This window comes from Solanum dulcamara, chromosome 6, assembly GCF_947179165.1.
Source record: "Solanum dulcamara chromosome 6, daSolDulc1.2, whole genome shotgun sequence".
Taxonomy (NCBI): domain Eukaryota; kingdom Viridiplantae; phylum Streptophyta; class Magnoliopsida; order Solanales; family Solanaceae; genus Solanum; species Solanum dulcamara.
The window spans coordinates 15,245,280-15,265,883 of NC_077242.1; the positions used below are offsets into that span (position 1 = coordinate 15,245,280).

At 36.9% G+C, this 20,604-nt stretch overlaps 3 protein-coding genes across 7 annotated transcripts; 1 reads left to right on the top strand and 2 right to left on the bottom strand.

The window, feature by feature from the left end:
• Positions 1–688: 688 nt before the first annotated feature.
• LOC129892296 (protein PAT1 homolog 2-like) lies at positions 689–9,044 on the bottom strand. 2 transcript variants are annotated; one of them, XM_055967863.1, is made up of 5 exons: positions 8,682–9,044; positions 8,366–8,529; positions 7,164–7,220; positions 6,405–6,480; positions 689–3,378 (listed from the first exon to the last, which is right to left on the bottom strand). In XM_055967863.1, exons 1-5 carry the CDS (start codon positions 8,740–8,742, stop codon positions 1,298–1,300), a joined length of 2,439 nt encoding a protein of 812 aa, XP_055823838.1. In that variant the 5' UTR covers positions 8,743–9,044; the 3' UTR covers positions 689–1,297. The 2 variants fall into 2 exon arrangements, with proteins under 2 accessions (XP_055823838.1, XP_055823839.1); XM_055967864.1 differs by lacking the exon at positions 8,682–9,044 and having other exon boundaries at positions 6,405–6,472; positions 8,366–8,474.
• Positions 9,045–9,750: 706 nt separating this feature from the next.
• LOC129892297 (uncharacterized) lies at positions 9,751–14,457 on the top strand. 4 transcript variants are annotated; one of them, XR_008767291.1, is made up of 3 exons: positions 9,751–9,892; positions 10,263–13,619; positions 13,685–14,457. XR_008767291.1 is itself a non-coding variant. In XM_055967865.1 (3 exons), the coding sequence occupies exons 2-3, from the start codon at positions 13,389–13,391 to the stop codon at positions 13,916–13,918; spliced, it is 465 nt and encodes a 154-aa protein (XP_055823840.1). In that variant the 5' UTR covers positions 9,763–9,892; positions 12,616–13,388; the 3' UTR covers positions 13,919–14,457. The 4 variants fall into 4 exon arrangements, 2 of the variants coding, with proteins under 2 accessions (XP_055823840.1, XP_055823841.1); XM_055967865.1 differs by having other exon boundaries at positions 9,763–9,892; positions 12,616–13,619; XM_055967866.1 differs by having other exon boundaries at positions 9,770–9,892; positions 13,378–13,619.
• Positions 14,458–16,626: 2,169 nt separating this feature from the next.
• LOC129892727 (uncharacterized) lies at positions 16,627–19,473 on the bottom strand. The gene is made up of 5 exons (XM_055968296.1): positions 19,212–19,473; positions 18,313–19,121; positions 18,052–18,154; positions 17,414–17,922; positions 16,627–16,848 (listed from the first exon to the last, which is right to left on the bottom strand). Exons 1-5 carry the CDS (start codon positions 19,471–19,473, stop codon positions 16,627–16,629), a joined length of 1,905 nt encoding a protein of 634 aa, XP_055824271.1.
• Between the last annotated feature and the right edge of the window lie 1,131 nt (positions 19,474–20,604).

A 20,604-nucleotide genomic window follows, 5' to 3' on the forward strand; every position in this document is an offset into this window, starting at 1 on the left:
ACTTGGAAATTAAGTACCTAAAACAATAAAGAGCAATAATTAGACTAGACTGTATTTCTGACAAAATGGAAGTTTTCCAAGTTGTGATGGTTCTAGTTTATGAGAAAATAAATAAATAAAGGAATTCCTAAAATTGTGTTGCTACTTCAAGTTCATATACCATTCATCCTTTCCCCTTCCCTCTAGGGAATTAGCTATATAATCTATTTACTACGCCTTCGATTGATAACTTAAAAATAAACGGCGAATAACCTGCTAGGGTTGCTACAATAAATTAAATTACACTAAAAATGTCAAATATTATGTGTCTCTAAAAATCTCAGAGGAAATGGTACTGGCGAAACTTCAGCACTTTGGAGGTACAAGGACTAAACAACCAAGAGAAATGGTGTTGCTATTTTCATGAGAGACAAGTCCTAATACCATTTTTACATGAAACCTCCCATCAATTATGGACAGAAACTGCTTTAACATGTATCTACTTTAACTGGAAAAAAATAATAATCAGCATTTGCACTTCAGAAGAAACATGATGATACACTAATCCTAGCTTCTGAACTAGAACTAGCACACAGATGCAATGGAGAGAAAGAGCACGAGTAGCGCAACGATAAAGACATAGGACACTACTGTATCGCAAATGTTATCATCACTAGTTCAGCTGCATGCCACCAGCATGTACTAACAATTTACAAATAAGGATGCCACATTTCAATACACAATATTATAAACAATTAGGGGGGAGGTTCAATGAACACAAACATCTACTTATTACATTTTTCATCCTTTTAAGTTATAATTCTGGCAAATGAACCCTATTCTCTTGCGAGCCATCAATGTTTACTTCAGGTAAACATGTCATTTTACCTCGGGGAAATGGCTAAGTTCAACAGTTGCCAAAAGTCTCGATAAACCACCTGTACATTCTACCCCTTCCAGCAGTTATGACCAAAAGAGCATAAAAAATAAGTCAAGACAGAAGGAAAAAGTTAAAAAGAAACTGCCCCGCCTATTCCTTCAGCAATGAACAAGGAAAAGCTGAAAAAAGAAAGTGAATATGAAGAGAGAAAGAAATAGGGAAAAGAAGGTGTGGGAAATAAGAAAAGAGAACAAAGAAGATGGAGGAGGAATAGGAACTGTAGGCATTAAAACGACGCCTAATATTATATGCATACCCTTGCTTTCAGACTCCAGCCTTCTATTTCTGGATCAGAATACCATGCTTCTGAAAAGAGCAGCTAGATGACCACCCTGAGGATTACGGATGTACAACTATACTTGCTATCTTAGAACTCAGCTAGCAGCTCACGGGTTCAAGATTTGTTTGTCCACTACATCCACCATGAGCATCAACTCCAGCAACAGGCATGGATCGCTGAGCAAAATTGAACAGCAGCTTCCTTTGTTGCTCATTTGTGTGTGGCAGACTTGCACGTAGAAGCTCCACTGGCATTTCTCTACTTACGGCTCTTGCAGCCTCTGGACCAACCACCTCAGTGTTTGATGGAGTCTGCGCAAGTATTGATTGCATAATACTTTCATGCTTACTCAGACAATACTTGGTAAGTAAACCAAAGAAGGCATCAAAAGATGCCTGCCAAAAGGCAGGATTAGGCATGCTGAAGTTGCCACCAGCCTGAGGATCTGTTATCAGATGAGTTGCCCTTTCAAGAACAGTCTTTAGAATAACAGAGGCTCCATCTCCAGCAGGGCTTCCAAGTGGGCGGAGAGGAGGCTGTTCTGACGAACAAACAATAGCAGCTAGACAAGCACCGAGCGAATTGAGGTCCATGCCACTGATGCATCCAGTGACTGTTTTTGCAAGATTAGTAATGGTCTCCACTGCTTCCGTCTCAGTTGGAAGACCACCAAACAAGACTCTTAAGTGTCGGAAAATTGCCATGCAAACTATTCTGGCAAGCTCACTTCCAGGAATAAGATGACAAAGATACCTTGAGATGAGCTTTTGGCCTTTGGGAAGTGATACCAACCATAAAAATACAATGTCATCTTTAGCAGTAAGCCCTACAGAACTGCCACTTTTGCCAAGAGGGTCAACAAGTTGAAGCGAGGCTGCCATACCTTCTAAGAGGATCTGCCGTTTCCGCCTGAGCTGAGCACCACCATCCTGGGGCTGACGAAACTGAAGGAGCCGGTCAATGTCATCAACCTCAAGAAGAAGATAGAAACCATCTTCAATAGTAATTCTAGCTGCAAGTGTCGGCTCCTGTTCCAAAGGTTTCTCAGATACCTTCTGCTCACCACTTCCATCACTGGAAACAAGACCCGGTGGATCAAATTCAAGAAGAAGACAAGGCCTACAGATGGAAGAAAATGAAACCCGCCCCTGAGCATCAACATGGAGATGAGGCTGCATCTCTGTGCTATTGTGTGGCCGTGATGCTTGCTCCTTATTTGGACAGAACCGACGCGTTGATCTTGTATCAGCTGCTTTCTTTGATAACCGAGCTTGGTGATAATAATCATCCACATAAGGATCATTTCCATGTGTTGCAGAATGCTGCATTTTCATAATGCTCTGTATTTCATCACCAGTCATGTATTTAGATCTGAACTGTATTTTCTGGTTACCATTATCAGTAGCTTGTTTAGAAGAATGCACACTGTGTCTACCTTTATGTGATGACTTAGATCTTGGATTTCTGTAATCCGCTGATCCATACTTGCTCAGATGGGACGGGGAAGGAAAGGAATTAAATAATTGAGATTGAAGTGCTGAAAAATGACCTAAAGTCGGCTGAACTGCAAGATGCAATCTCTGCTGCTGCTGGGGGGACATTATCTGAGGGGATAATAACCCATTTTGATGAGGAAAATGATGTGGTAAGATACTGTTTATGAGACTAGAATGGTCCCTATGTATGAGTCCTGCATGGCTGGTCCAGCGATTTTGCAGCAGGTTATTAAGTGAAAGGCCAGTGGTGTTCAACTGTGATATGTTTCCACCATAATGGATCCCATGAGGCAAGCCTGGCAAATGCATATTAGAGTTTGACAAAGTAGAGCAATTAGCAGTGAAATAGGGATACTTAGGTCCAGCAGCAAGAGATGATAAGTTTTGCGGATGCAAATGGCTGCAAGGTGAGGATTGTTGAGATTGGCCACCTGGAGGAGGAAAAGAATTGAACGATGACGTTGGTACTAGAATGGGTTCACTTAAGAAGTGCTGAAGTTGTTGGGGTCGCTGAGGGTATGAGGATGTCCTATACAATGGTTTCGACTTTGCAAGATGCACAGCAGAGGGATGTGGCTGTGAAGACCATCTTTTGCTTTCCTGGTAACTTTCACTGTCAGAAAAATCCTGATCAAACCAATCAGGAAAATCTGCCTCCTTTGACCATTCAGCTGCCGATGAACCTGCAAATAACTTCCATTAATCAAAAGACATCCACGGCAAGTCATCACAAGAATGAAAACTGCTGAGGCTTCAAGTGCAAAGCACTACTAAAGCGTGAGCTTTGGCAGAAAAAGAACTAATGAAGATAAATACAAAATATAAATGTAATGCAGAAATACGTAACTATAAACACAAGTAATAATTATTTGGACAAATAGAGTTAAAAGCTACAATTAAGCTATGCATATGAAGTAAAAGTCATGTCTATCAAGTTCAAAAACCATTTTAGGTTTCTGTAGTTTTAAGTTTTTAGTGGCTAGTTTTCTAATACTATGTTTCCATTTCTTAATCCTAATGACTGAAAATTTCAGGCATAATGTCATCTTAACAATTAATGCATCATCTTATCAACTGTATTTGTTTAGTATTTTGTTCTTACAGACAGAGCCCATCAGTACAAAGGCACACACTGATAACCTTGGCACCAAAACCAAAGCGCCAACTAAGCGAGCGGAAGCACACAACTTGAGCTTCAACAAGCTTCAGGCTTAAGCAAGCAGTAAACAACCCTTCATTAACACTATCATGAACACCACATTCAATCTAGTGAATATTCCGAAGGCAAAGCAATAGCAAAAAAAATCTTCCCTAAAACATAACTCTTCGAGCTACCCTGTAATAGCAAGCAAATTGAAAGGTGCAAGAATGTGCCATATAACATTCTCTTAGTACACAATACGCGGATGAAAGGGAAGGAACAGTGGTCTCGAGAACATGGAAGGATGTAGGGAGCTGAAGTCAAACCAAAGTCAACAACTCCCAGAGTAAACCAACACAAGTGTGCAGAAGATCTCACCTTAGATTCTTCTAGAACACATAATGTATAGGAATCCAACATAAAATAATGAACAAACAGAAGGAAAAAGACACTTTATGAATTTTTTCCTCAGAATCAGGTAGAGACAGGACTCCCATTGTAGAATGACGATAAAATCTTCCTTTGCTTATTTATATGGTAAAGCCTACACCACACCCGAACTTTTTTTAGAGAAACATCCACCCTGCCGAGGAGACAACAGTAACCAGTAACGCATTCCCACTTTGCTCCCTTGGAGATTCGAACTCCCAAACTCTTGGTTGGAAGTGGAGTTCGCTTGCCACAACAGCTACCTCATTTGTCGAAGATCAAAGATAATTATCCACTCATAAAACTAAATGCTGTGTCGCATGGATCTTTGTGGAGGTAACCTAGCCAAATTTAAAAATCTCTAGAAATGCTACTTCAGTGACAATAAAGATATTGAACTGCAACAATGTAGAGAAAAGGACACAAAAGTTTGAAAGTGGCATCGAAGAAAGGCAGATCAATTTTGAAAGAACTGTGACAAGAAAACACCCTCGTCAAAGCAATATACAGGCAGCTTCTGCTTTTAAATTGGAGCATCCAATTCCAACTTGGCAGACAAGAGGAAAGATTATGATGGTCATGCTTGTCTTTGCCAGAGATCTAGTCAAGCTGGTTGCATGCATGTCCCCAAGTTCAGTAGTACCATGCCCAATAAGTTGTCTCATGGCAGTGACAAGTGAATTTCCCAGAATACCAGTTTAATGATAATATTCAAATTGTTCCTTCAATTATAACATTATCTGACATACTCAATTTGACTTTCCAATTTAATCAGTTGCTTTACCAATTCGAATTTGAGGCATTACTGAAAGTCGGAGGAATTATTTTAGTTATATGTTGAATGGGCTAAATTTATTCTCTGTGACTAGGATAATCGTATAAAATATTCTTAAGAGATTGTAATCATAATTAATTATCGGAAAGCCATAACTAGGAATCCCAAAAAGTAATTTCCTTACATCATGTAGCACATCTCCTAAAAAAGAAACCTCACATATTTTGCTCACAACTCATTTCCATAAGAATTCTCTGTTCTTTTCACTTCACCAAATACACCCAAAATAGCCCAAAATTGATTCAGCCAATACAACTAATATTTTGAGTAGATAATTTGTCTCTAAAGGTCCATTTTGAAACTTACAAGATATCACACTGAATCTCATCCTATTGTAATATGTTTGGATCTAATCCACATATCGAAAAGTGTATAAAACTAATCAAGATTTTGTGTCATCCGAACAACATTTTGTTGTTTAACTTTGTATTATCTTTTTTTCTAGTTTGAATTTTTATTAATACTTCTAATTCATAGGTACATATTGATTTTTATTATTCAAACATGCCGACTTTAAATTATAAATCAGCTAACTGAAAACTTTAAAAAAATTATAAGAAAATAATTAACTCTCCATATTAAGAGTCTAGAAAATTAGACAAGGTTTTTTATTTTTCAAGAAGGGATTAAGCTCCTCATTAAAATTTGGCTTTCGGCCATCAATTTTACTGAGGCTCCCCTGGCAGGACCCGGATAAAACAATGCCTATCATCCAAAGGGCTAGAGTATATACATGCACTATTTTCTACCAAAGTATAAAAGAACCTATAATGGTAATAGGCAAGTTTGTGCTTTCTAGAAATTTCATTTAAGCAACAAATAAGGATTAAACAGTGGGCAGCAACTGTATTCAGTTTCCAAGGTGCCAAGAATATATCACTTATCTTACCAACCAAACATGGAAGAGGAGACAACAAAGACATTGTGTCTACTGACTATTACCCACAAATTGTTCCGTACTCAAGGTCTGAAATCAAGCATCGAAGATGAGGCAAAGACTTGGTCGGTTACCCAAAAATTGTTGCCTATAAACAGTCTGAAATTGAGTCCCTATAAAGATAGACCAATGAAACAATCATCTGAAATTTCAATACCTATATAAGTTATCTCAGACCTAGAACTAGTGGAAAGTGTGCCAGATAGAAAAAACAATGGAATTTTTCTGTAGCAAAAAGCAACCTCAGATGATAGTAGAAGGTACAATCAATATGGAAGATTACACAGCAAGAAGTTCCAGAGATTTATCAACTATGCAATAACAACATCAGATAACGACATCAAGATGAATCAATGCCTGCACTTACTTTCCCTGGAAAAAGATCCTGATCCACGGTCGCCAATAACTCCAGGATGCCTTGGTCCAGTGACATTTCTGTTCAACTAGAAAAAATAAATAAGAAGTATTCATGTAAGTCTCAACAAAGAACATCTCACTGTCCACCATTCTTTTAGATTGAATGCAACCAAGTTGTTATGGTACTATTTTAGTTGGTGATGATCAAGGCCATGATATTGCATTAACTGCATAATGTAATCAAGACAGTAAGCCACATCAGGATTTGTTTTATCTTACGAGATGTACAGAATAAAAGAATTATATTGGAGATAGTGTTTCACTTAACGTCGTACATATCAACCTAGAAGGTACCAATACCATTAAAACACATTTAGAGAATACAACTGCACAGACATACTACAGAAATCGAAGCATGTTGTGAAAGCATTCAAGAATACATACAATGATCTAAAACTACCAGACTAATAATTAAAAAAGAAAACTTATCTCTAATAAAAGGGTAGACAGGAAGAACTACAACTAAGCACCTCTTGAAATTTCTTACCACAGAAGCAGGCAGGGACCATTATTAAAGAAACTATCCAAAAGTATCTACTAGAAGATCAGGTACAAGGTGGTCTAGGAACCCCCTCTAGTGAAAATAAACAGACCCACAAGGCTAAGAAGAAAGAAAATTACAGAGCGTGTAAAAAGTCAACCCTAAACATAAGAAATATGAAGGTAATAGAATCGAAACCATCACTTAAACCATTGCAGCATGGCTAACCTTCGAAAATGTGGTGGCCAGATCATCTATGTCGGATAAAGACCCCAAAGCTGATCCCTGGATGTAAAGCATTGAAATAATTAAAGATAGTAAATTACATTATGAAACTCTATAACTTATCAAGGGACTAAGCACTGTATCATATTTATAAAGAGCAGGAACAAGTTCATAAGACAGAAATACCAAAGGCTTTACAGATTAGACATACCACACATGTAAGTAAATGAGAAGCTAGAAGCACTGATAACCAATGACTATACAAATAATTGTTTATTGAGGGGAAAACAACTACTCTACCATATATTAATGATGACATTTGCGAACTCTCTGGTGTTTCAAATTAAACAGCTCAACTTGGCAGACCACATCGATGAAAAGGAAAAGCATTTTTTTTAACATTCTCAATTTGTAGAATCTGAAGGGTAGGTAAAGGTTGACGTTGTGTGACTAGGAGGTGACAGGTTCAAGCCATAGAAAGAACCTCATGCAAACATGCAAGGTAAGGCTAACATGCAAGGTAAGGCTGCATGCATAAAACCCAATGTGGTCCAACCCTTAACCACATCCACATGTAGCGGGGGGCTTAGTGCAACAGGCTGGCTCTTTTCATTTAATTTGTAGAATCTGCGCTACTGCATTGTACTCAACATCTTTAACCTTAATTCTCAGTGAATGAGAAAATGTAATCCAGTGCTGACAGAATCTACAAACCTAATTAAACATAATGTAAGAACCCAAATTGTCTCCTGCCACACTTTTGTCATCTCCTTGTTTTCCACTTAACTAAACCAGTAGAAAGGATTCACGGTGAAAAGGGACAAGTACCATAAATGGCAATACTCAACCCTCCATTTGCAAATTGGAGGTAGGATAAGTGCTCAGGATAAGGTGGACTCACAGTTTGTCGAGTGTAGACTAAGGGGAGATTTGTTATTAAATTTTGTTCCTATGAGAAGTGCAGGTGGGAGAGGTTTAGGATTCTTAGGCTAGAGGGAAACGAAGGAACAAATCCTTGTAATAGTAAATAAGATCAATGATGAGAGATAAAAGTGAATCTTTCAGCATATAAGTTAACTCTCTTTCATAATCTCCCTTGTCAAGTTGACAACACGTAATTAAACAAACAATATATATTGAAATTTGAAAGAGGGTAAACCGAAACATATATGTACGATCCAACCCCCAAAAATAACAGAGAGTACCTCATATTTTTCAAACAAATGGTACTCCGGTACCTCATCATCACAATTTCGATTTCGAGAAGGAATGCAATTATCATCTTCCTCTAATAAACCCCCCAACTCAATTTCTTCCCCAACATCTCCACCAAAAAAGGCATATTGTGATGCATCAAATAGCTCACCGTCTGTATCAATAGAAGAAAACGAAAACGAAGAATGAGTGAGCAAAAAGAAAGAAACCCAGATAGAATCAAATATGAATAGAATAACAAAAACTCAATAATCAGTGTAGAAAAGCCAAACGTAGACATAATGAATGAGCAAAATTTGCAGAAACCTGATATAGAGCTGGATGAGTTAACCAAGTTGGTGAAATATTTGGAATTGGATCTCTCCATTAATTATAAACGAAAAGCAAACAGAATAAACTCTAGGGGTGTGAAGAGAAGGATTAACAAAGATGAATTTTCCAGCTGAATCAAACAACAAAGAAAACTGAGATTTTTCTAGAGGTGTGAAGAGATGAACAGATGGATGAGACACAGAGAGCGGTGCGTTTTGTTTGTGAGTGGGAAGTAGTAATACATAGATAGGTTTTGGAGGAATCAAAAGAGGAACAAAAGGGGGAGAGGCCAAATTTTCCTTTTGTTTTCTTCCACGAAAACGACAGTGGATTATGATCTCACATATTACTTCTATACTTGGAGGACATAGCAAGTAGGTTAAGAAACAATGATGGGCTATTTATTATAATATTCATATTAATTGATGTTTTGATATTAGGGGAAATGATTAAAATTGTCTTTAAACTATGCGAAATAGATTATTTATATTTTTTGTTATGTTTTGGAATTAAAATTGTCCCGTTATTATTTTAAGAGACCATAAATATTCTCAAAAGGTTCGAGAGTAAGATCTCATTTATTTGCACTTAATGAAGGTGTGAATCTTTATCATTTAGATTCAGCCTATTAAGTGCATTTGAATTTTAGGTCTGAATCTGAACCATTTACATTCAGCCCATTAAGTCAATTTATTTCTTTTTTAAAGAAAACCCTTAATGAATCTGAACGAATCAGATCTATAGGAGAGTATTAACAATATTCAGACTTATTAAAACGCTATAAAAAATAACGCAACACCTTGCCTATCTTCCTCCTTGCACGATTTTTTTCTCACTGCTACAAATTTTCTTCGAGAAAATAGCCAAAAGCCCCTCTAACTTATAATCGAATTTTTAACTACACATGCATACTTCACGGGTCTTACTACCCTAAGCCTTTTTAAAAAATATTAACTAACCCATATTAGCTGTTATGTCCACGTAAATCAGATATATTAAAATGTTTGGTTACACGCACTTGCCACGTCTTATACAATAGACCCCGCAACATTAAAACACTCTTTAATCGATTCTTCTTCCTCATTCTCCTTTCTCTCTCTCAAACCTATTCTTCTTTCATTTACTCCAAATTCACCCCCATTCTCTTCATGATTTGGGGTCATTCTTGAAATTGAAGCTTGGAAAGGCTATGTCTCTGACTAAAGGTTAGTTCTTTTAACTTTTTACTAATGATTGTGAATGTTATTTTAGTTATGACGATTGTGTTTGCTTAGGGTTTTCTTAATGTTAGTGTTAATTCAAAAAAATGAAGAACAAATTGTGTGCAATACTAAGTGGGTCTTAGTATTATGGTATTTCATTGTTCAATTTATACCATACTATGTTCATATTGTCACGAAATTAGTTCTTTCCTTTGCCGTGTAATATTACCTCTGTTGATAATGATACCACGGTACAATAAGGCTACAGTTTCTTTGTCATTCATATATAATGATACTATGTTCAACTATATTGTATGCGTGTTTAATGTACAATGTCTATTTTAGTTATCATCTGTCCTTTCATTTCATTCAGGCAGGAGATGAGTGGGTTTACTTTGGTTACTTTAAGATGGTATCATGGTGGGGTGTTAGATTTAAGTAGTGGAGAACCAGTATATAATGGTGGGCAAGTTACTGAATCTTTGGATGTTGATGTGGATAGGTTATCCTCTTTTGAATTGGCATGCTACATTAAAGAATTGGGATACACCACAACTTGCACATTTTGTATTAAACCATCTGACAATGGCATTTTGGAAGATATTGGTAATGATATGGATGTTTTAGACTCGTGTTATTCTTTGAAAGATGGAGATATTATGGAGATATATGTAAAACACTTGATTGATGAACCACTTGAGGATCCCATTTTATTAGAAAATGTTAGTCATGAGGATAGGGAGAAATCTGGCTCAACTTTTAATAAAGGGGATGAAAAAAGTGGTGGTCCAAACATTAAGGTTGGTGAAGAGCCTTTAAATGGTGAGAACCCTTTTACTAGAACTCCTCCCACGAGAACCTCTTCTACCACAACTCAAGTCAATACTACAGATCCTACTACGTAGATCCTGCTACTACAAATTCTGCTACTGCAAATGCTGCTGATATAGATTTAGGTCCTGTTGGATTTGATTTCATAGAAGAAGATAGTTCTGATTACTCATTGAGAATGGTTCTGATTACTCAATTAAGGATAGTGTTAAGTCTGAAGGTGAGTTAGTTGGAGATGATGATGAGGATTATGATAGTGATGTGCAGGAAGAGGTTAGAGAGTTGAGGGTTGAAAAGAGGTCATTTCAAAGAAGAAAAAGAAATGAAAGAGTACCAGCTGACGTTGAAGAGGTACAATAGGTGAAGCTGGATTAGATTTAGGTTTTGATGAAACTGAAACGGGTAAAATAAGTGTTGAAGGAAGGTTAGAGGGTGATGAGCCTTACTATTTAAGTTTTGATGCTGACAGTTTTGAAATAGATAAAGATGAGTGTTGTGATGAAGATTAACATTATTCTGATGCTGGAAGGGTAAATTTACCTAGAAGGGTGAATTTATCAAGAAGGAGGAGGGAAAGAAATAAGAAAATTATTCATGACCCTACTACCTAGAAAGTTGTGTGGCAGTTGGGTATGGTCTTTGCAGATGTAAATGAATTTAGAAGAGCAGTAACTAAATATGTTGTCCAAAAAAGAGTTCAGGTAGAGAAGTGTGTGAATGAGCCAAAAAGAGTTAAAGAGTTATGTGCAGGGATGGTTGTCCATGTTGTATGCATGTCTTGACAACACAATAAATGATTTCATGATAAAGACTTAGAGCTCGTTTGGATGGGCTTAAAAAAAGTAACATTTGTGTATGAAGTGCTTTTAGAACTTTGAAGTACTGAAAGTTATTTTTATAAATAAGCAGTTGAGTGTTTGGATAAAAGTGCTTAAATGAGGAAAATGATGTGAATTTTAGGGTTAAAAGAATAAAAAGGGTAGTTTGGAAATTTAGTTAAAATATAAGGGATATAAAAGTAATTTTCATGGTTAAAGAAAATGACTTTAAGCACTTAGAAAAAAAAAGTTAGAATCCTAACTTTTCATTTTTGACTGACTTTAAGAACTTTATGGCTTAAAGTTAGCATTAGACAAACACGTCCAAAAGCTAAAAAAGGGCTTTAAGTTGGTTTTGACCAACACTTAAAGCCCATCCAAACGGGCTCTTACAATCCAAAGCATACTTGTAACAACACAACTAGGAATTATTTTTGTAATACAAAGTTTACATCTACAGTTTTTAGAGAAAACGTTACTGAGCAACCAAACATAAGAGTTTTCAAGTTGCAAGAGTTAATTAAGAAAAAGCTTTAAAATTCATGTTGGCAAGACTACTCTTAGAAGGGAAAGAGCTAAAGTGTTGAAAGGTATCATGGGTGATCATATTGTGGAATTTGACATAATTCTGGACTATAAAGATGAACTGTTGAGGACCAATCCAGAAAGAACTTATGTTGTTACACCTGGTGAACCTGATGGACTTGGTAGACTAGTATTTCAGAGCTTTTACATTTGTTTTGATCCATTGAAAAGGCATTCTTAAATTGTAGTAAGTGCATAGGTTTAGATGGTTGTTTTCTTAATGGAGTTTGTAGAGGTCAATTGTTAGTAGTTGTGGCCAAAGATAATAATAACCAAATGTTGTTACTTGCTTGGAAGTAGTTGAGTATGAGAACAAAAATTCATGGACATGATTTGTCAAGCTATTAAAGAATGATCTAGGACTAGAAGATGGTGGAGATCTCACTTTGATAACATATATGCAAAAAGTATGTGTACTTTTTTTTTGATTTGCATCTATTAGTTTTAATGTTGTATGTGTATGTTATTATAACATAACTACATTTGTTATAGGGATTGTTTGCAGTAATTCAAGATCTTTTACTTGTTGCTGAACATAAAAGTGTGCTAGGCACATCTTAGCTAACTGGGCTAAGGACCGGAGAGGTCTTCAAAGAAGACAACAATTTTGGATGATTACCAAGAGTACTTTTGGGTCTCAATTGAGAAAAAATATGAAAAAGATGAAGTTGCTTGGTCCAGAGAAAATAATGGATGATTTAATGTACTACAACATAGAGTACTGGTGTAAGGTGTACTTCAATACTGAAATAAAATGTAATTTTGTAGATAGTAATATGCCTGAGTGTTTTAATGCATGAATCTTGACAGCAAGGCATAAAACAATTATTACCGTGCTTGAAGAGATAAGAGTGAAAATGATGACAAAAATAGCTAAGTTAAGTGAGTTTACAAATAGTTTGAAGTGCATTTTCTCTCCAATGGCTTTGAACGTACTAGAAGAGAATATTGATAGGTCAATAAATTGTAATATTGAATTTAATGGAGTTGCTGGGCTTGAAGTGAGAGAGGGACTATGTCAACACAATGTAGATCTTGACAGGGGAACTTGTAGTTGTAGGGCATGACAATTAAAGGGCATACCATGTGCACATGCTGTGGCTGTAATAAACTTCAAGAAATATTGTCCTCTTGACTATGTTGATAGCTGCTACACTAAGGAAACTTACTTGAGAACTTATGCTAATGTTCTTCAACCAGTCAAAAACATGGAAATATGGCATATATCTACTAACCCCACATTTGCACCACCAGAAATTTAAAACATGCCTGGCAGGTCAAGTAAGGTTAGAAGGAAAGAAGCTGCTAAAACTAAGAAATTTGAAAAGTTACCTAGAATAGGACTTGCCATGACATGCAGTAACTGTAATGGAAGAGTCCACAATAAGAGAGGTTGTCCACAAAGTCTTGAATCATCAGCAAAGGAAGAACCATCAAATTCAGGTAGAGAAAGGAGCAAAACATCAAGCTCAGGCAGGGGAATAGGAAGACCAAAGGTAATATTTTAACTTGTATTGATATATAATAAATACAATTTCTAACTTAGTATTTATATCTATAGAAACCAACAAGAGATGAAGGTGAGCCTCCAGCTAAAAGGGGAAGAGGAAGACCAAGAAAAGAAACTGCAGTACCTAGTGCATCTCCTCCACCTACTGCACCTCGTGCATATTCAGTACCTAATGCACCTCCTCCACCGATTGGACCGGTTGATTATCCAGTATCCTCTTCTGCACCTCCTGATTTCATTGCCACTACTAATAAAAAAGGAAGGGGAAGCACAACCCCATACTAAAGACCATCAATCATGGGAATGGGTATATTTCAAGCTGAAAATGGATTCAAAGTCTTTAATGTGAGTGTTTGCTATTAATTCATGTATTTTAAAATATCAACAAAAAATTAGACTATTTGAAGAACTAAATTATTTTCATAATTTGAGCGCAGCTTGGCATATGCCAAGCAGTAGGATATTTTCTACTGGTACAACCAAAGTGACAAGATTAGCTGATATAACTGTGATATTGATTTCAAATCAAGTACTGCAAGCAAAGCTTAAATGGAATGAAAAAGCATCATTCTCAACAAGAAAACTTCAAGAATTGAGCGAGCAACAAAGAAAAAAATTAAGAGGAAGTAGTTCAAACAATCTGATCCAGTTCAAAGAGCCATGGAAATTGTAGTATTGGAGCACTGTTTTAAGTTATTTAGTAGACATGAAAACATTTTTCTCATTCTCTTTAGAGTGTTGATGTATTAGTATTAAACGACTTTTGTTTGTAACTGGCAATATTTATCTATGTGATACCTATTTTATAAATGGTGTTATGTCTATTAAGGGCCTTGTATTGCTTTCTTATTGTTTGAATAACCAATTTACACAAGCTTCATTGACATAAATATAGAAAAATTGTCATATTACATATAGAAGCAAACCATAGTTCCTTATTATATCATAGGGAAAAACATTTACTTTATAGAGAAGAACAATGTGGTAGTCCAAACAATCTGAGAATTCGGATATAGGATACCTATACTATGACAATTCAATCAACTCAATACTTGAATCACTACTTCGGAACAGGTTATTGATGAACATAGCAATAACACAAATCAAAATGACCTTCCAATAGAACCTACACCTTCCAGTACAACCTACACCATTTTCAATGCCAACCACTTGCTTATTGATTTGAGTCTGCCTCCTCCAAACTTCATTTTTCAACTCTTTGATTTTATTCACCAATCTTGAGAGGATAAAATTTGATCTTAGATCGAGTTCTTTCTTGTCTCTCCATCGAAAAAATTTACAATTCTTAGACTAATAAATCATAATCAAAACAATACATTAACATCAATTAAACCCAAAAAAATAAATAATAGAAGAAAAAAATCGCATACACCATAGCAGGGACAAGACCAAAATCGTCTTTCAGGATTTGACTTCTACTAAGAAGTTAGAAAATACAGCAAAATTCCCTGTTTGCATCGTGGCAGAACGGCTTTGAGCATTGGGTCTGATTCTTCCGTGCAAAGCTTATTTAAATCCTTATTTGCCATTACTAACCCTCAACGGAGCAAAAATTGATAAAATAGAAGAAAACATTTTGAACCCTAAAAATGAAATTGGAGAAGATTACAAGCACTAAAGCTTCAAGCTTTCTAGTGGAACATAAAGTTGAAAGCTTTGACAACTAAATACAAGTTTTAAGCATTTAAAACGGAGAATGGAGTAAAAGATGAAGGGTGATTTGGGAGAAAATAGAGGACGGATTTTACCGTTGGGAGCCTTCATTATAGGTTGATTTGGACTCACGTGTATTTTCTTCAGCTTTTGAGCATTTTGTTTATGTTCTTACGAGAGGAGGTGGTCTCATCTTCTTGGACAGATCAGCAAACAAGGGTTAGTTAATATTAAAAAAAAGTTCACGTGAGTAAATATGATAACTTCATTGATGGAGTCTTGTTAGACGACTATATGAATCAAGAAAGAAGATGAGAAGCTGCAGTGCAGCAGATGAAGAAGAAGCAGATGAGACGTTACAGAGAAGAGGAGAAAAGGAGAGAAGATTACATTGTACTCTAAGTCACATTGTGCATACACACACTCACCATTCATGTGGTGTGAGTGAGTTGTATTTATAGAGTTTGAGTAGTTAGTTACAAGTCACTATCAACCTACAACTAACATCTAACAAACTTCAACTAACTCTAACAAATTATTAACCATGGTAGCTTGCCTATGGTTAACACTCCCCCTCAAGCTCATGGTTTGAACAAGTTCATGACTCCAAGCTCATTCACCAGCAACTGATGTTGTGCCTTGCCAAGACTCTTTGTGAGCAAGTCAGCTAGTTAATCCTTGGTGTGTGTGAATTCTGTTTTCAGCATTCCTTGGTTGATCTTTTCTCTTACAAAGTGACAATCGATGTCTATGTGTTTGGTTCTTTCATGGAAGATAGGATTAGCAGCAATCTGAATAGTTGCTTTGCTGTCACACACCATGGTTATAGGAATCTCAATGTGTATGCCAAGTTCTTCAAACAACCCTACAAGCCATGTAACTTCAGCAGCACAGTGAGCCATGCTCCTAAACTCAGCTTCAGCTGAGCTTCTGGATACAGTCTCCTATTTCTTAGATTTCCAGGATATCAAGGCTCCACCAAGCTTGACCAAGTAGCCAGTTACAGACCTTCTTGTTTCCAGGCAGCTTCCCCAATCTGAGTCACAGTAGGCTAGAATCTTGTTGGTGTCTTCTGCTGGCATTAGTAGTCCAAGACCAGGGGCTTCTTTTATGTACCTAACTACTCTCAATGCAGCTTCCATGTGAGACTCTTTGGGGCAGTGCATGAACTGACTCAGAACCTGAACTGAGAAGGCTAAGTCAGGTCTAGTCATGGTCAGATATAGAAGTTTTCCTACTAGTCTTTGGTACCTGCTGGGATCCTGCAATTTGTGATCTTCATGTCCCTCATTACTTGTACCTCTAATACACTCATCATATTATGCAGATATGAGCTTCTGATTCTGTTCCAGGGGAGTTGCTGCAGGTTTAGCTCCCCCTAGACCACACTCAGCTATCAGTTCAAGAGCATATTTCCTTTGAGACATGTGGATCCCTTTGCTTGATCTGGCACATTCAATCCCTAGGAAGAATTTGAGCTCTCCTAGATCATTCATCTTGAAATCCTTCTGTAAATCTTTTCTAGTGTCTTTGATGATATCCTAGTTACTACCAGTGATCAAAAGATCATCTACATATACCAGCACAATGAGTATATCATGTTTATCATGTCTAGTGAAAAGTGAGTAGTCATAGTGACTTTGATGAAATCCCAACTGAAGCAAAGACTGTACTAGATGGAAGTGGAGAATGGTTTTCAGGAGTAAGTGGTAGCTGAGAGTCTTGAAGAGTAACAGCAGGTGACAAGTTAGTAGGGGGATGATCATTATCAGGTTGTACTAGAGTTAAGATAGGAAAGATGGGATTGTATGAGGTTTAAAAGTCTCTGAAAGGAAACATGTCTTCTTTAAACACAACATGCCTGTTCACAAAGAAGGACTTAGTATGCAGATCATATAGGAGGTACCCCTTTTGAGACAAAGAGTATCCCATAAGCACAACATGTATGGATCTAGGAGAGAACTTATCTATGATGGCTGGACAAGTAGCATAACATAGGCAACCAAAAGTTTTGATATGAGAGAGGGATAAAGGATGTTGATATAGTAGCTCAAAAGGAAACTTATAAGACAAAAGTTTAGATGGAAGTCTATTAAGGATATAGACAGTTGTGGTAACACATTCTCCCCAAAACTGCAAGGGTACTGATGCCTGGAACCTCAAGGCTCTTGCCATGTTTAAGATAGTTCTGTGCTTCCTTTCTACCACACCATTTTGCTGAGGAGTGTATACACATGTGGTTTGATGACATATTCCCAGAGTTGACAGTATGGACTGAAAGGCTGTGCTCATGAATTCAGTCCCATTATCAATTCTAAGCACTTTGACACAAGTTGAGAACAGATTATGGACTTGAGCAAAAAAATGTCTCATCACAACTATAGTATCAGATTTAGCTGTGAGAAGAAATAGCCAAGTGAATCTGGAGTAGTCATCTACTACAGTAACAAAGTATTTCATTCCATTATGAGTAGGTACTTTATATGGACCCCAGACATCACAATACACCAAGTCAAAGAGTGTCTTTGAAGTGTGATTGCTTACAGGAAAAGGAACTTTTGTTTGTTTTGCTAATGGACACACTGTACAAGGTGAGCTGTCAGAGATATCTACTCCTGCAAGACTAGAGGACCTTCTTATTACATTAATAGGAGCATGTCCTAACCTGCTATGCCACAGTGTACTGGAATCAGAACTACTAGCATATACAACACTAGTAGAAGAAGCTTAAGCAGTAGAAGTACTGCATATCCTCTGAGTAGGATCAGTATGGTTGAAGCCTTCCTTAAGAATGTAGAGTCCTTCATCTTCTCTACCAATCCCCTTGACCTTTCCACTGTAGAGATCCTGAAAGACACAAAAATCAGGAAAGAAGATTGCCATACATTGAAGCTCCTTAGTTAATTGAGACACAGATAAGAGGTTGCATTTGAAATCAGGAACAAAGAGGACATTGTGCTGCCAACATGAGACACTAATGCAACATTTCCTATTGGTAGTAGTACCTGCCTTCTTTCAGGCTTAGACACTGAGGTACATTTATCTAGTGATGACAGCTGAGATGTCATATGGTTAGTGGCTCCTGTGTCAACTATCCACTCCTTATTCACATATTTGGACACTAGTGTTGATAAAACTCTACTTGTTGTGGCTATTTTGGCTGAATGCTCTCCACCAGTGTCACTACCTTTGGTTAGTAATTGCATTATCTGCTGATATTGTTCTTTTGTGAAGAAAGCTGCAGGTGACTTGTATGCTGCACTAGGTTCTCCATTGTGTGATAAGCCTGCACTTTGAGCAACTGTAACTTGGTTAGCAAAGGAACTAGAGCTAGGTGTAGAACTACCAGTTTTCTTCTTGGATCTCCAGCCAACTGGATATCCTTTGACCTTGAAACATTGCTCCTTAGTGTGACCTCTGTAACCACACACCTCACAGGTGATAACAGACTTTTGTGGTTTCTGAGAATTGAACTGAGCTTCATAGTGACTTCTAATTGGATTACCACCAACTCCACCAGGTTGATGACCAAAATTCCCATTACCAACACTATGACCACTCCCTTTTGGGCTAAACAATGCAGTACTTTCCATCAGTTTAGGAAGGCATGATTCATAGTTAGTGTGTGCTATGTTCCTTTGACTTTCATGATCCATGACAAGGGAAAAGGCTTTGTTCAGATTTGGAGTTGGAGACTGCATCAAAATCTGTCCTCTAACTGCAGAGTAGGTCTTATTTAGTCCCATTAGGAACTCTAATAACCTTTGATACTCATAATGATCTTGAAACTTCTTAGACTCAGGACATGAACAACCTGGACAAGGCATAATTGAATCATATTCATTCCACAAGCCTTTGAGTTTTGTATAATAATCTGAAACTGACATGGTTCCCTAACTTAGACCATGAATTTCTTTATGGAGTTGATACACATGAGCTCCATTTATCTTGTCGAACCATTCATTTAGATCACACCAAACCTTGTGTGCATCTCCTCCATACACCACAGTCCCCAGCAATCCTAGTCGAACTGCATTCATAATCCAAGAGAGGATTACAGCATTACACTTCTCCCAAGCATCAGAAAACTCAGGTCCAAACTTAGACTTAGGATATCTACCATCAATGAATCCAAGTTTACTCTTGCCTATTAATCCAATTCTCATTTATCTACTCCAGATCGCGTAGTTCTCTGAACCAACTAGTTGAAGAGAAATTAATGAGCTACTTGGAGTATCATTTTGATGCAAGAAGAGAGGATGATTGTGGTCAATATTTGGTATTACCAGCTCAGATGCTGTTGTGTTTGAGTTGAAGTTCTCAACACCTAGTGTTCTAGTTGCAGCTTCACCTAGACTCAACATTGAACTTGCTTCAAAACTGAGAATGCTGAAACTTGACTGCGACTCAAACACCTTTCAGAGATGAGCACCTGTACTTCTCGTCTTTTCAGCACTTAACTGCTTGTTCCAGTTTTAGGATCTTATCAAACACACTGATACCATGATAACTTCATTGATGGAGTCTTATTAGACGACTATATGAATCAAGACTAGTTAGACGAGAAGAAAGATTGAAGAAGAAGATGAGAAGCTACAGTGCAGCAGATGAAGAAAAAGCAGAGGAGACGTTACAGAGAAGAGGAGAAAAGGAGAGAAGATTACATTGCACTCTAAGTCACATTGTGCACACACACACTCACCATTCATGTGGTGTGAGTGAGTTGTATTTATAGAGTTTGAGTAGTTAGTTACAAGTCACTATCAACCTACAACTAACATCTAACAAACTTCAACTAACTCTAACAAATTATTAACCATGGTAGCTTGCCTATGGTTAACAAAATAGGACCTCCGTGAAGTACGACTGTATAGTTAAGAATTCAGCTATAGATTAGGGGGCTTTTGGATTTTTTTCAACTTTCTTCCTCTCTTGTCTCAATCAAACACCAATTTCTTACTTTTGAACCGGTAAGTTTTCATAATTTTCTTGAGTATTTTTTTAATATTAACATTTTTTATTGGGTGTATTGATGTTTATCAAAGTTTCTGAGTGAAAAAATATTTGTTATGATTAAAAATAATAAGTATGTATATATATTTGAGGCTTCTTATTAGAATTTGGTATTAGGCCATTAATTTTATTGAGACTCTTTGATCATCAAATTCACTTGTGAGATAACACTAGATATATTATCATTGTTGAACTATGTACATTTTTGAGGTGTTTTAATAAAATTTATTTTAGGCCACTAATTTTATTGAGACTTTGAATGATCAAACCCTCCGTGAGATTAC

Bases quoted from the DNA above. Each gene is read 5' to 3' on its own strand.
- LOC129892297 (XM_055967865.1), top strand. From the start codon at position 13,389: ATGCCTGGCAGGTCAAGTAAGGTTAGAAGGAAAGAAGCTGCTAAAACT. The intron at 13,620-13,684 runs GTAATATTTTAA...TTATATCTATAG, and splicing joins GGGGAATAGGAAGACCAAAG to AAACCAACAAGAGATGAAGG.
- LOC129892296 (XM_055967863.1), bottom strand. From the start codon at position 8,742: ATGGAGAGATCCAATTCCAAATATTTCACCAACTTGGTTAACTCATCC. The intron at 7,221-8,365 runs GTACTCTCTGTT...CTTTACATCCAG, and splicing joins ATTTGTTTGAAAAATATGAG to GGATCAGCTTTGGGGTCTTT. The intron at 6,481-7,163 runs GTTAGCCATGCT...TATTTTTTCTAG, and splicing joins TGGCCACCACATTTTCGAAG to TTGAACAGAAATGTCACTGG.
- LOC129892727 (XM_055968296.1), bottom strand. From the start codon at position 19,473: ATGAGAATTGGATTAATAGGCAAGAGTAAACTTGGATTCATTGATGGT. The intron at 19,122-19,211 runs GTCTAAGTTAGG...TGCCTTGTCCAG, and splicing joins ACTCCATAAAGAAATTCATG to GTTGTTCATGTCCTGAGTCT. The intron at 17,923-18,051 runs GTACTTCTACTG...CTAGTCTTGCAG, and splicing joins TCCTACTCAGAGGATATGCA to GAGTAGATATCTCTGACAGC.